Source organism: Bubalus kerabau, chromosome 4 (assembly GCF_029407905.1).
Source record: "Bubalus kerabau isolate K-KA32 ecotype Philippines breed swamp buffalo chromosome 4, PCC_UOA_SB_1v2, whole genome shotgun sequence".
NCBI lineage: Eukaryota > Metazoa > Chordata > Mammalia > Artiodactyla > Bovidae > Bubalus > Bubalus kerabau.
In genome coordinates this window covers 142,733,437-142,747,220 of record NC_073627.1, presented here as the reverse complement: position 1 = coordinate 142,747,220, position 13,784 = coordinate 142,733,437, and the positions used below count along the sequence as shown (strand labels likewise).

Genomic DNA, 13,784 nt, shown 5'->3' with positions numbered 1-13,784 from the left:
AAAGGATATATCATGGCCATGTTAAGTTTAAACTTGATATTTTAACATTTAAAAAATCAAACTACTCCTAGATATATACCAGAGAGAATGGAAGATACAGGTTCACATAAAAGCCACATGTTCTTCAATGGATGAATGAGAAAGAAAAATTATCCAGATTAGTCAGATAGAAGCAGAAGTAGATCAGTAGTTGCTGATGGCTGGGAATGTTGGGAGAAATGGGGAGTGGCTGCGAATGGGTTCTAGAGTTTTTTTGGAGTGATGAAAGTATTCTGGAATAGTAGTTGTGATTGTTGTACACCTTGTGAATAGACTGAAAACTAATTAGTCCTGTGCCTTAAAAGGGTGGATTCAAAAGTCACAGCAAACTTCACAATAATTAGTGATGTATAGAATATCCTTTTGTAACAAGATAAAGGACCTTAACTTTTTAAAAAATATTTATTTTTAATTGAAGGATAATTGTTTTATAGTATTGTGTTGGTTTCTGCCAAACATCAACATGAATCAGCCATCGGTATGCATATATTCCCTCCCTTCAACCTCTCTCCCCATCCCAGCCCTTTAGGTTGTTACAGGGCCCCAGTTTGAGTTCCCTGAGTCATAGAGCAAATTCAAGGGGCTTACTTTTTTTTTTCTTTTAAATAAAGGCAAAAGATTTAGTCAAAACTGAAGGGAAATAGGATTGCCCTCATTATTTCTGAACCATTGAAATAAAGAATGAAAAAGAATAGGATTGGAAAGGAAGGGAAAAACCTGTCATCTCTGGCACTGATACAAATAATCTATAGATAAATTAATGAAATTAGTTAGAAAGCTTTAAATGATGTAGCTAGTTCACTTAACAGGTAATATTTCTATAATCAACAGAGAAAATGGGGGGGGCAAGTAGCTTCAAAAAACGTCAAATGCCTGTGAAGTCTAATGATATGCAAAATAAGACCTCTATATATGCAAATGCAAAATATAAAATCTTACAGTAAAATGTAAAAATTGAGTGTCTGAAGAAACATTAATGAGCAGAAGAACTACCATTTATAGTAATACAAAAGCATGAAACTCCTTGGTCTAAATCTGACAAAGTATGTGTAAGATTTGTATGTCAAAAATTATGCAACATGAAGATAAATATCAAAGATGATCCATAAAGGAGGCGAGATAACTCAGAGGTGTTTATGAGTTGGAAGACTCATAAATGTTATTGATATGTTACTGATATATCATTGATATTGTTATTGATACGGCATTTCTCCCCATATTGATATATAGGTTTGAACATACAAGTTTGTTGAAAATCGTAGTAGGATGTTTTTGTGTCAGTTGATTCTAAACTTGATTCTGAAATTTTTATATTAAAGTATAGGTGTGAACATAGTCCAAACAGTTTTGAAAACTAACAGCATTCAAAGACTCACACTCCATGATTTCAAGAAATTACCCTAAAGTTACAGTAATCAAGACTGTGGAATTGGCAAAAGCATAGAGATAGATCAATTACATAATAGCAAATCTAGAAATAAACCCACAGATACAATTGGTTTTGGACAGATGTTCCAAGACAATTCAATACAGCATACCTTATACTGTATATTAAAAAAATAACCAAAAGTGGATAATAGCTATAGATGTGAAAGCTGAAACCACAACTTCAAAAGAAAATACTGGGGCAAATCTTAGCCACCTTGGATTAAGGAAAAATTTCTTATATAGGACATAATAAGCATGAGTCTAAAAGAAAAACATGGTTATTCAGAAGAAAGCAGAATGGAAGACCAAGGCATAGTTTAGGAGGAAATATTTATTTAAAACCTCTACTTGAAAAGGGACTTGTATACAGAATGTATAAAGAATTCTCCGAAGTCATTAAGAAGAAAACAAGTAACCCAATGAAAATAGCAATTAAAACAACAGCAAATGAAAAAGTTGTGGAAATGGATGGTGATGATGGCTATACCACATTGTGATTACTCAATAGCAGTGAATTGTACACTTGAAAAAGGTTTGTTGTTCAGTTGCTCAGTTGTGTTTGACTTTTTGTGACCCCATGGATTACAGCACACCAGGCTTCCCTGTCCTTCAGGGTTAGTTAGCATGGTAACCCTAAAAAAGATTAGCATGGTAAATACTATTTACCACATGCACACTATTTTACCACAATAAAAAACTGACATAGAATAGTATACACATTTTGTATCTATGGCAGTTGTTTTGCTATTAAATTTTACTGGAATTATGTGAGGTGTAATCATCGGGAAGACTGAAGCGAGGATAACGTCTTATGAATCTGTAATTATTTCAAAATAATAAAAAATGAGCAAAAGATTTGAACTTCAGATGCTTCATAAAGGAAGACACTGCCGGGGTCCAGCCCCGGCTGATCCAGGGTATTCGAAGCGGGGACGGCGTCGGCGACCTATTTAATTATTTATTCATCAAAGATATAAAGAGTAATAGAATGAGGATAGCTCAGTGAAGAAATTCAGTGGAGAAAAGCGGCTGAAATAAGGATAGCTCAGTAGGAAAATTCAGTGGAGAAAAGAAGCTGAGTGGCTTGGTTTATGCGGAAAATCAATATAACCCGTGACACCAGGTTAGCTCTGACCACGGAGGCCGCAGGCGCCCTCTCGAATAGCGGAAGGTGCCCCACCTTAGACACCTTCTCGAGTGGGTCTTAGAAGCCCAGGCAAATAAATGGTCGCAGAGGACATCCGCGCTCCAGATGGACACTCAGCTGGAATTTGGGAGAGAGAGTGACATGGGGAGACCAAGTTTCAGTGAACAAGGCCCGTACTTTATTTTCCAAAGTAGTTTTTATACCTTAAGTTATGCATAGAGGATAATGGGGGAAGGGGTAGAGTCATGCAGCAAGCCAGGCTTTTTTCCTGTAAACTTATCATATGCAAAAGTTCAGGTGATAGACATCATCTTCTGGCCCGGAGGCCTGTTAACATTTTAAGAAACTTATCTTTCTCTAAAGGTGATTATTCCAAAGTCAGGCGCCAGCCTTCCAAAAAGCATTGGACAAAGCTGCATTTTACATTTCTATACACCCATTATATCAATCAATACACTGCCAAGGACACAGTAGGTAAGGAGTATGGAGACTTAGCAGCAAACATTGGCCCAACAAGTGAAAAACCCTTCACCAATACAATTTCTAATCAATCTTTTAACTACTCAAAGGAATCTGTGTTTAGGCAGTTTAGAACATCTCCTGCCTCTCACAGTTGGGAGGCTCTGAACAATCACATGTGGCCGGAAAAACCTATTCAGGCAGGCTAGAGGATTTCCAAAGGAGTTTGTAGGTTAAACACTGTCACATCCAAGAATTATTAACTGGAGCTGTAAGCTAACTCTTTTTTCAGAGAGAGGTAGTGGGAGACAGCCCCCCGTAAAGTCAGAGGTGTAGGTGAAAGCACAAAGCAGAAAGTAGGCAGACTCTGGTTTTGGGGGTAGATGCTCGAGAATTTCCAGGGGGACTCCTGAGGCTCGATCCCGCCTTTGCGTATGCCGAGCCTCCTTCCTCATGACCTTTGTCATGGGCGGAGTTCCTCACGCTGGCTCCAGGCAGTGATAGAATTCCAGTTGAGCTATTACAGATCCTCACTCAATATGCAATATGCCGGCTCCCGGCAAGACACATGGATTGCGATAAGCAAACAAAAATGTGCTCATCATCATTGGTCATTGGGGAAATATAAATTTACAGTGAGTGTGCATGCTAAGTAGGCTACCTCCATTCATCCACTAAAATAGCTTTGAAACTGACAGTTCCAAGTGTTAGTGAAGGTGACGGTGTAATTCGAACTTACTCCTGGTGTGAAAGCATGCATAGAGATGCTATACAGTCTTAAAATCTCAACCCTGGGTTTTTACTGAAAAGAAATGAAAACACGTCCATACTAAGACCTGCCTGTGATGTTTATAGTGGCTTTACTTAGAACCTCCACTGAGTTTTAAATTGGATGTTTGAAACAATATTGAATTAATCCATTAACTGCTACTTGTCTGTTTTCGTATTCCTCCTCCTCTTCTTCCTTTTCCTTTTGTCTTTATTTCTTCCCTCTCATCCCTCTAGTTTTCATTTAGAGTAGCAGATTCCTTCCTGGAAAACATTTAGATAAGCAAAATATGTTTGATGCAAAATACAATGAAAGATGTTGTCATCTGATGGGATTCTGGCTGTTTCTCTAGAAGCCTCACAGACTGGTATTGTCTTGTTGATAACACAGTGTTCTGAGTCTAGCCCACAGCTTCATAGAATCAGAAGCCTGACTTGACAGGATGATAATCAAATCCATCCTTAGGGTCAGATTCGAGATTGACCAAAAAAGAAAGACTGAAGGATAGTCAAAATGCAAATTTATAAATATACTAAAAACATACCATTTAAACAGATTGTAATGTTTTCTTTGACAAGTGGGAAGGGAACTTGGTGAACATGGGAATGAGAACAAGCATAATTGATGCAAATTGAATATTTGAGATCTGTCTGGCTGGTAAGATTCATAGTTGGGCCACAGCAGTCTGTCATAGCATGGCGAACAGAAGTTTCTTTTTCCCTGGACACACAGCATATACTTAGCTGTGAGGCTGTCCCCTCATTGTTTAATTTACTTACTAATTTCTCTTCTGATGAATTCCTTCTGTCATCTGATGATAGTTAAAACCTTACATTTTACATTGATCCACAGAACTGGCATCAGATGCTCAAAATGTAGCTCAGAATCTATCAAACAAAAATTCTTTTGGAATCAAAGGTATGGATTTTTTAAAAAATTCCTTAGTTAATATTCTTGTACAATTCTTTTCAATAATTTCCATTTTTATTAAGGCTAGCTAATAAAAATTCATCAGGTGAGTGTTTGTAAACTATTTCTACAATTTCTTGATAAAATAATCAGCTTTTGATAATGAAAGTGTTTTTCACACTGGCCTTTAGGGCAGTGCGGAGTTTGGATCATTGTTGCTCCTTTTCCTATAAGTCTGCCTTATATGTGTTTTTGATAGAGGACTAACATCAAGTTAAACTGAACACAAAGCATACATTTCAGATTATTGTTTTAAGCTGAAAATTAAATGAATGTCATTGAATTTTTCTCATAGTTTGAGGTGAAGCTTTATAGGTCTACAATGCGGAATAAGGTCTTCCTGTAAAAATTTTAATATTCCATAGTAAGATTAGGACCTGACTCTGTAGTCTTCTCTATCTAATGTCATGTAGTTTTTACAGTCTGTGTATCTAGGGTGGATCACTGCAACAGTTTGGCCCTGGCTGCGGATACGGGCATTCCTCTCTGTTGCCGGACATAACACTTTACCATGTAGGATGTCTGCCTACAACTTCATTCATTGTCTTCTGCCTGCTTTTGAATATACTCAGCTTCTCATCCTCTTCTGGATGGCTTAGTTTGTGTTTTAATTATTTTCATAATACTTCTAAAGTGGTAGGCCAGTCTCTTTACATATCATATATAAGAATGTGTGTTTTAAATTATTAATTACTGAATTGTACACTTAAAACATCTTGCCACAACTTATATTGTTTTTTGGGGAAAAAAGGCATATTCTGAACTTAAGGTTAATTTTAATATATTTTAGTTCTTTGTAATTTCTCATCACTATTTCTCTCTCCTGGAATATCCTTTCATTATATATCTGGCTATTCAGCCTTCAGGATTTTTGCTGTGATTCATCTTCTCCATAAACTTTCGGTTAGCGTTCTAGCTTTCCTTAACTTTTGTGTCCTGCAAATTTCCAGTGTATTAATCAGATTCATGTAATTTATCATTCACATCACTCACTAAATTTTTAATGGTCTTTTCAGTGAGATATTTGATATCTAGCATCAATGCTTTATGTGTAGGCTTTTAACCCAGTATTATTTGGTTGATGACTGATGATGAAGGAGATCCTAAGAACAATTCCATCATACATTGTTTCCTATTATAAAATCTTAGTTGCTTTGAAGGTGAAAGTTTTAGGAATGATTTTTGAGGCAGAGTGTTCCTAAATCTGCTTAGATTGAGCCTCAGTTTTTTGTAGAGTTGGCAGTCTTTGGAGTGTTGTCTCCTGTGATGAATGTGACAGCATGAATTTGGGGTAGGTGGGATGGAGGTGGCACCGAGAACACTATGTACTGACCTGCTTCAAAACTAGCCCACTTTGTGAACTTTTTAAAAAATATAAATTTATTTATTTTAATTGGAGGCTAATTACTTTACAATATTGTAATGGTTTTGCCATACATTGATATGACTCTGCCACGGGTGAACATGTGTTCCCCATCCTGAATCCCCTTCCCACCTCCCTCCCCATACCATCCCTCTAGGTCATCCCAGTGAACTTTTAAAATATACATGTACTGAGACAAAAGTCTGGCAGGAAATACATTAGAAGGTTGGAGATTTATGTGTTAGTACTTAAGAAAGGCACTAGTTAGTACTTAAGAAACCATGATGATAGTGAAGTGTAGGTGGATGGCTTGCCTTGGATCCCTTTAACTTCATGTAAAGCATGCTCTAGAGATCTAAGTTCTGGTACTGATTTCCACTTAGGACTAATTGTACCTTGTGTTTTTTAACTTAAGCTATTATATCTTTCTGCTTTTGTTTATAAAATATTTTAATTCAAAGAGATGTTTTGGGGACACAGAAGTTGATACTTGCTTTGTGACATTTCTGGAGAAATTATGGAAACCATTTAAAGATAAGATAAGTTAGCCAAAGCAGTAGATCAGATTATCATTTCAAATATTAAAACATTCCTCTATCAAGTTTTACTATTATTACAAGGGTGCATGCAATCGAGAGGGACAGAAGAGTAGGGAGTGCTTTCCTGTAATGCATGTGCCCCATGATCCAGAGTTGGTGAGATGTGTGTGGGTTTCTCTCACACCAGGGAATGTGTTCATGTTTGAAACATCTCCCTTTTTATAGCCACAAATAGCATTTTGGGGGTAATATTTTATAAGAAGTCATGTTCCATAAATCCATAGATTCTACTTTTGTTTGCCATAATCAGTCTTGAATTAGGGACATCCTGTTGAAAGCCTTCCACAGAGAAGGCCTCTTTTCTTAGGTTTACAGCATCAGTTTAGTTAATAGGTTACTGACATGATAAGGTAGTTAGATCTGTTCATCTGCCTTTTTTCCAGAGGTGTGCCCTTCCTCTTCCCACACACAAACCTCATTGCAGGTCAGATGCTCAATTATTTCTTCCTATTGAAGGAACTGAAAACATTCACACTCCCGCTTCCTGATGGTGGTTACAGTCAGTTTCTTGGTGTGTTTCCTTTTAAAACTGTTTTATCTGGATATGTGTTTGTACATATGTTTTAAAATAATGGGAATGGACACAGGATCACTAAGCACTAATATCAGCATATCTGAATTCATATACTTTTCTTCTTCAAAGTACTTAATTGTTTTCTATATAGATGATTATTCTGTAAGAACTGTGTGAACACATTTTCTGTTCCTACTTATCAGGGGTATAGCAACAGACTTTATGTGAACAGGACTAATGCTCAGCTTTGCTGGAGACCTGTTAGGAAATGATACAGTGGATCTAATATAAAAAATACTTTTCTAAATCTGATGATCTGCCTGAAACGAGGGTCCAAAGCAGAGCTGCCTTATATTGAACTGTGTTCTTTTTTAAATAATGTATCATAAGGATCTCCTTGTTAAATATATTTATTTTGCTGTGCCATAGTTTCTTAAGGCAGTGGATATTATCCAAAAGCAATTTGAGACATGGCTTGTGTGTGTGTGTTTAGTACTTAGCCAAGCTGCATTTGAAAACATGACTGATTTTCTTGAGATAGGTTAAGAGCCTCATATTTCTTGGATTATAAACTATATTGCTAATGAGATACGTGATATATCTTGTGCTGTACACAATGGAGAACCATTTGGAATCAGACCTTATTTGACTTTGTGGTGTAAACTGTGATTGTCAACAGGGGCCTGGAAGAATTCTGTGGAAGAGTGGACAGCGGAAGACTGGACTGAAGATGTAAGTGTTTAGCATCAGATGTGACTATCTTTCTTTTGGATTCTGGCGGGAACACATGTACTTTTGAGGAAAGCTCGAGATATCTTAATTTTTTTTTTTAAGCAGATGATTTTCAGAAAGATGTTGGTGTTTCCAGATTTTTGAGAAACTTGGTTTTAAAGCATCTATTTAAAGATGACCAGGCATTAAATAGGAGCGATGTCTTTTTTTCACTATCTTTGTTTTATTTGGCCCAATAACCAGCTGATGCTTTTACCCTGGCCTGTGAATGATTATTTACTCTTTATAACCTTTTTATTGAAGGAGAGAGTCTATGTTTTAGGTTTACAGTTGAAATTAACCTCAATAAATCATTCTGGTTCTAGGGCCAAGCAATTCCCCTTTCAACTAGACGGGATCTTTTTGTATTCATTTATTCCACAGACATTTTCGAGTATACTGTACTAGCTTCTTGGTATTAGTAGTATTGATCTTTAAGTTCTGTGTTCAGCATAAGAACTCTTAACTATTTTTCTGTTTCACTCTTAAGGTCCAGAACAGAAGTATGTACATGTTAGAGTTACAGCTGACACTGGGTGGGAGAGAATAAAAGGTTTACAAGTACTGACCTTCAAAATTGCATAATATGACCCAGAGTTTTGGATTTTATTTTTCTTTTTGAGATTATCCTCTCTCCCCCCATTTGTACTTACATTTTTTTTAAAAAAGAAACAAAACTGCACTTGAGCTTTCTTTTATCACTATTTTATCTGACTTATTAGGGAGTAAGCTGGATAGGGTGTAAGAAAGGAGAAGGATATACTGCTTTGGAACTTCAGAGACTTAGGGTTTTTTATTTACTTATCCCACATACTAACCATAAGACCTTGGGGTATGATGTCACCAGGTTTTCTGTTACCTGTAATATGAGGAGAGTGGACGAGATGGGTGGATAATAGAGTCAGTGGAGGGATGGTACCAGTGATAAGAGGAAGTCAGAGTGAGGAACCTGTGGGCACCATACCTTATTTCAAACAGATCTGTCCTAGTTTTACATGCTTTGTGTTACTAGAATTTTTGCTAAGAGTTTGTTGGGAGGGAAAAAAAGGCTTCCAGAGCTAAAAGCTTTGTCTGGGGCAGCAGGCAGGATAGAAAGCCAGCCAGCTATCAGAGGGTGGATGACTTGTATTCATATTCTAGCTGGGTTGACCTATTGACCTTAGATGAGGCATCTTACTTACCTTTCTGAGCCTCCTATTTTTCATCCCTGAAATGATTATCATAATAACCATCCTGCCTAACTGATGGGGTTTTTCTGTGCTTCAGGTGAGGTCGTCAGATGTAAGTCATCTAATAAGCAGTTCAAATGCACACACATATAGGTAGTAATACTCTGCTGTGTAGGCTGTATTGTATCACAATAGAATTACTGAAAAGAATTATAGTAGGGAATTTAGACATCTTTTTAAAAATTTTTTCCCCAAACTTTAAACTTTTTATTTTGTTTTGGGGTATATAGCCAATTAACAGTATTGTGGTGGTTTCAGGTGAACAGTGAAGAGACTCAGCCATACATATACATATATCCATTCTCTCCCATACCCCCTTCCCATCCAGGCTAGGACGTATCACTGAGCAGAGTTCCATGTGCTATAAAAGTGTGGACATCTTCTTTTCCAGAAAATACCAAAATTACTTAAAAGTTTCTGACATTTACAAAGTAATAGTGATTGAATGGTGAGTAATCTAAAATGCAGATCCCGAGTTCCTTCTAGAGCTTAGGAGGAGAAAACAATGCAAATTTTCTGTTCTTTAGCAGATTAGATAGGATTTCAGTGATAAATGTATAATAGTTCTTATTTACCTTGAACTTAATATTTTATATTTTAAGGCTTTAGATCATCTGTTATTACTTTTAATAGAATTACTCCTTATTTGCTTCTCTCTTTGTCTTAATTTAGTTCATAAGATTCTTTAAGGCAAAAATAGATTCCTTGGAATTCTTAAGATACTATCTTGAAATAGAGTGCAGTGCATAGTATAAGCCTTTCTTGTTGAAACAGTATAATGAATTTAGCACTTTTTGTTTTTATGGAAAGTGAACACCTAACTGCTTACTCTGCTCCTACCTTAATATTAATGTCTGAGGAAGTCTGATTTTAAGTCTGAGACACTTAGCATTGTTAAGAATAGCGTTTTCATTAGTTTTCAACATTGTCATTAGATCAACAGTATTAACCTTTACAAGACCGTGCCCCATTTTGAAAATATAAGTCTGCCTTTCAGCAGTGTCAGTTGAGGTTTCAAGAAATTGTATTCTGTGTGCCTTAAAACAATATGCATGAATCTCAAAATGATTATGTTCAGTGGAAAAAAAATCACAAAAAAGATTGTATGTTTAAAAATTCCACTTAAAATTCCTGAAAATACAGCTTAAGCTATAATGACAGAAAACACACCCATGGTTGCCTGGGGACAAAAGTGAGTACTCAAAGAATTGCTTACACAGGGACAGGAGCAAACTTTTGGGGTACTAGATATTGTCTTGATTTTGTGATGGAGCATATATATGACACACCTTATTCAGTTATTCAGTTTGAATATTCGGTTTATTATTTGTGTTATACCTCAATAATATTTTGATAAAAGCAGTAAGGAAATCTATGACTAGTAAATCTATTACTAATAAAATACTAAAGCCACCTGTCTTTGGGAAAAGAGAATGTCAGTAATTTACCTTTTCAAACTTCTCCTACTCCTTTTTGGTGTTTATAGTAACATTAATGGTGGTTTTTATAGGAGTTCTCATTTAGTATAATGTGAAGTAGAATGGTGAGACTGGGACTCACACTATGATCTGACTTTACTTCACTTTCTTGTTTCCCTGACGTGGAATCCTTATTGTGGAATTATCCATCTAAAATTATCTTCACCTTAAGAAAATTACATGCCATGATCACTTGTTTCTTTCTTTTCCTTTAGACTGCCTTTTGGGTGAACTAGAAGAAGAGTACTGATGACTACAAATTATCAGGAATTTGTTACATTTTTTGGTTTTATATAAAATAAGATTAAAATATTTTTAATCCTTTTGTTACAGCTTTCTGAAACAAAGGTCTTCACTTCCTCATCTGTTCCAGCAGAGAATCATGTCACACCTGGGCAAAGGTAAACGGTTTTCCCCACCTTTTTTAATTCAGAGCAGAATTAAAATTTCTTGCTGTAGGAGAGTGGTTTTCTTCCTCATATCTCTATATTTTTTACCCTTTTCTTGAATCTCTTTCTGTTTTTCTCTTTTCTGTCTAAGACTTGTTTTATCCCTTATCTGGTAAGCTGACAGAGCCTCCATAATCTCCTAATTTGTTGTGTCTGCTGTTGAATTAAAATAGCAGTTACGGGTTTCCCAGGTGGCTCAGACGATAAAGAATTGCCTGCCACTGCAGGAGACGTGAGTTCGACCCCTGGGTTGGGAAGATCCCCTGAATTAGGAGGTGGCAACCCACTCCAGTATTCTTGCCTGGAAAATTCTATGGACAGAGGAGCCTGGCGGGCTACAATCCAGGGGGGTTGCAGAGAGTCAACGTGACTGAGCACGTGGTCACACGCATGGCAGCGATAATGTTAAATCTAACACTTTGTTTTTTTACTTTCGTAAACATTTTTTTGACAGACAAATGTAACAGAAATCTCTTTTGGTTTCTTCATATAATGCCGTTTATTTAGATCTTAGGATAGTACAAAGTTCTCATTTTATATGGGTTCTAATAGTTTTAATCTACTAATTTCATAGATTACAGACAAGGAGGAGCTTTTGGGATGATAGAAACATTGTTAGAGTGTGTGCAGAATTGAATTATTGGAAAGTATTTACATTCTCAGTTTTAACAATAACTCTAAAAACCTTTGATTATGGTTTCAAAAAGTAGTGATCTAGAAGGATGAGAGCCTTGATATATATGATACCTGAGCATTGAAGGCAATTTTGAACCTAACACGCTCAATCTCTTGCTAAATGAGGTGGTGATAAGACTTCATTACAGGGAAATAAAAATCAAAGGTTATGTCTTACAATATATTATTTTGTGACTTGCTCAGAATTTTTCCTTAAATGGATGTATCTTCTTCATTGTATTTAGTATTTGATGAATTGCATAGCATCATTTTCATTTAAAAAATAAGTGGACCTTTTAAGGATTATTTTTCAGACAGTAGTGCTGCAGTGTTCTTCATATATATATATTTCATCAATCATTTGGAATAGAACTTCTGGTTTTTGTAGTTATGGAACTTTTGAGATGGGTCATATGTAATAGAACTACCATGAATTTGTATCCCTGGAATTAGGTTATCATAAGCTAGAACATTCCTTGGGGTCCATAATACTAGATCCCATAACTGTTTCTCAGTTACGGGGACATGAGAGTGGGTATTGCGTAAGGAGAGGAACTCAAGCCTAGGAACTTGGCTGTATATCATGAGTGAGTTTTGAATTATTTGACCTTCCAGAATCTGCCTCATTATTGGCATGGTGAGTTTCCGTTAGGAGAACTGCTTGGGAACTGCCCTTTAAAAGGATTTAATGGAGCAGATTACCACGTTAGGTCATTCTGTGGAGAAATTAGTAGCTCATTCTCATGTCAAGAAATATATTTTCTGAAAGATCATTTCTTCCTCATGCTTTCAGGTTTTAAGGCCATGATTCTGAACTTGGAATCTCAGTCTTCCTAGGGACATTATAAGAAGTCTGATTAACAGAGTATTTGTTAATATGTTGTGCATTTTTTCCCCTAAATATTTGAGAGAAATTATGAGATTTATATAAACCTAAATATATCATGGGATAGAACACAAAACTTATAGGAATATTTATGGTAAATGTCAAAACTGCTTGAATGGTCTAGCACGGCTTTGGTCCTCATTTCTCAAAAATATGGGTTTCCTTTGCTTTGGGAAAGTTTAAGAGAGACTGGTTTTAAGTAATGAAGAGGGCCAAATATTCTAAAGGAAAAAAGCCAAGAAAACTGTTGAGGTGTACTCAGTTGCTCCAGGTTTTCGAATCAGTTGTCATTGTGCCATTTCCGTGGAAACATCTCAATGCACCTTTCTTTTCTCTTCTCTGCAGAGCCCTATTTGGCTCTCGGTGGCTTGGTGTGCTTTCTTGGTAGGGTAGGCATGTGGGGGGATGATTGATAATCTCCCTTTGCTGCTCTTAAACTCCAGTTTCCAAAGATTTTCCTCCCTGGGATTATTTTTAGCATGAACTTATTTATAGTGATTGATTTCTCAAGTTTATTTTTTGGTAAGATTTGCCTCTGACTCATTATTTCATTTGCTTTTTGTCTGCTTAGTGTTGATCTGGTAGCCTTGCTCCAGAAGCCTGTTCCTCCCAGTCGAGCCCCAGAAGTCAACTCCTTTGAAACTTCTCAACAGCAGAGCTTTGGCCAAGCCCTTGTCTTCACGAACTCTCAGCACAACAATCAGATGGCACCAGGGACTGGCAGCTCTGATGCTGTCAACTCCTATCCACCTCAGAGTTTGGTAACTCACTTTTCTCTCAGTATGGGATTTTAAGGAATGGTCCCATGAATAAATGTATTATTGAATGGCACTTGCCTTATCATTATTTTTTTGCATATAAAAATCTCTACACTAGATCTCAGTCCAGAAAACAATGATGTCATAATTTCCAAGCACATATCTGACAGTTCTGTGCAGAATTCAACCACTGAGTTTTCTGGATGAAGATAAAAAGTACTTCTTTATGGTTAGTTGAATTATGAATTAGT

General features: G+C 36.4%; 1 protein-coding gene and 1 non-coding gene across 10 annotated transcripts in view; both read left to right on the top strand.

The window, feature by feature from the left end:
* Positions 1-13,784, top strand: part of UBAP2 (ubiquitin associated protein 2) — a 119,721-nt gene that overhangs the window by 75,177 nt on the left and 30,760 nt on the right. For 8 of the 9 annotated variants that reach the window (XM_055578830.1, XM_055578832.1, XM_055578828.1 and 5 more), the window contains 3 exons: positions 7,967-8,019; positions 11,099-11,166; positions 13,347-13,536. In XM_055578830.1, the coding sequence (XP_055434805.1) occupies positions 7,967-8,019; positions 11,099-11,166; positions 13,347-13,536 (311 nt within the window). Of the gene's footprint in view, positions 1-4,694; positions 4,761-7,966; positions 8,020-11,098; positions 11,167-13,346; positions 13,537-13,784 lie in introns of all 9 variants that reach the window. The other variant, XM_055578835.1, reaches the window with a different exon arrangement.
* LOC129651965 (small nucleolar RNA SNORD121A) lies at positions 13,658-13,738 on the top strand. Its single transcript, XR_008714454.1, has one exon. It is a non-coding gene; the product is annotated as a small nucleolar RNA SNORD121A (small nucleolar RNA).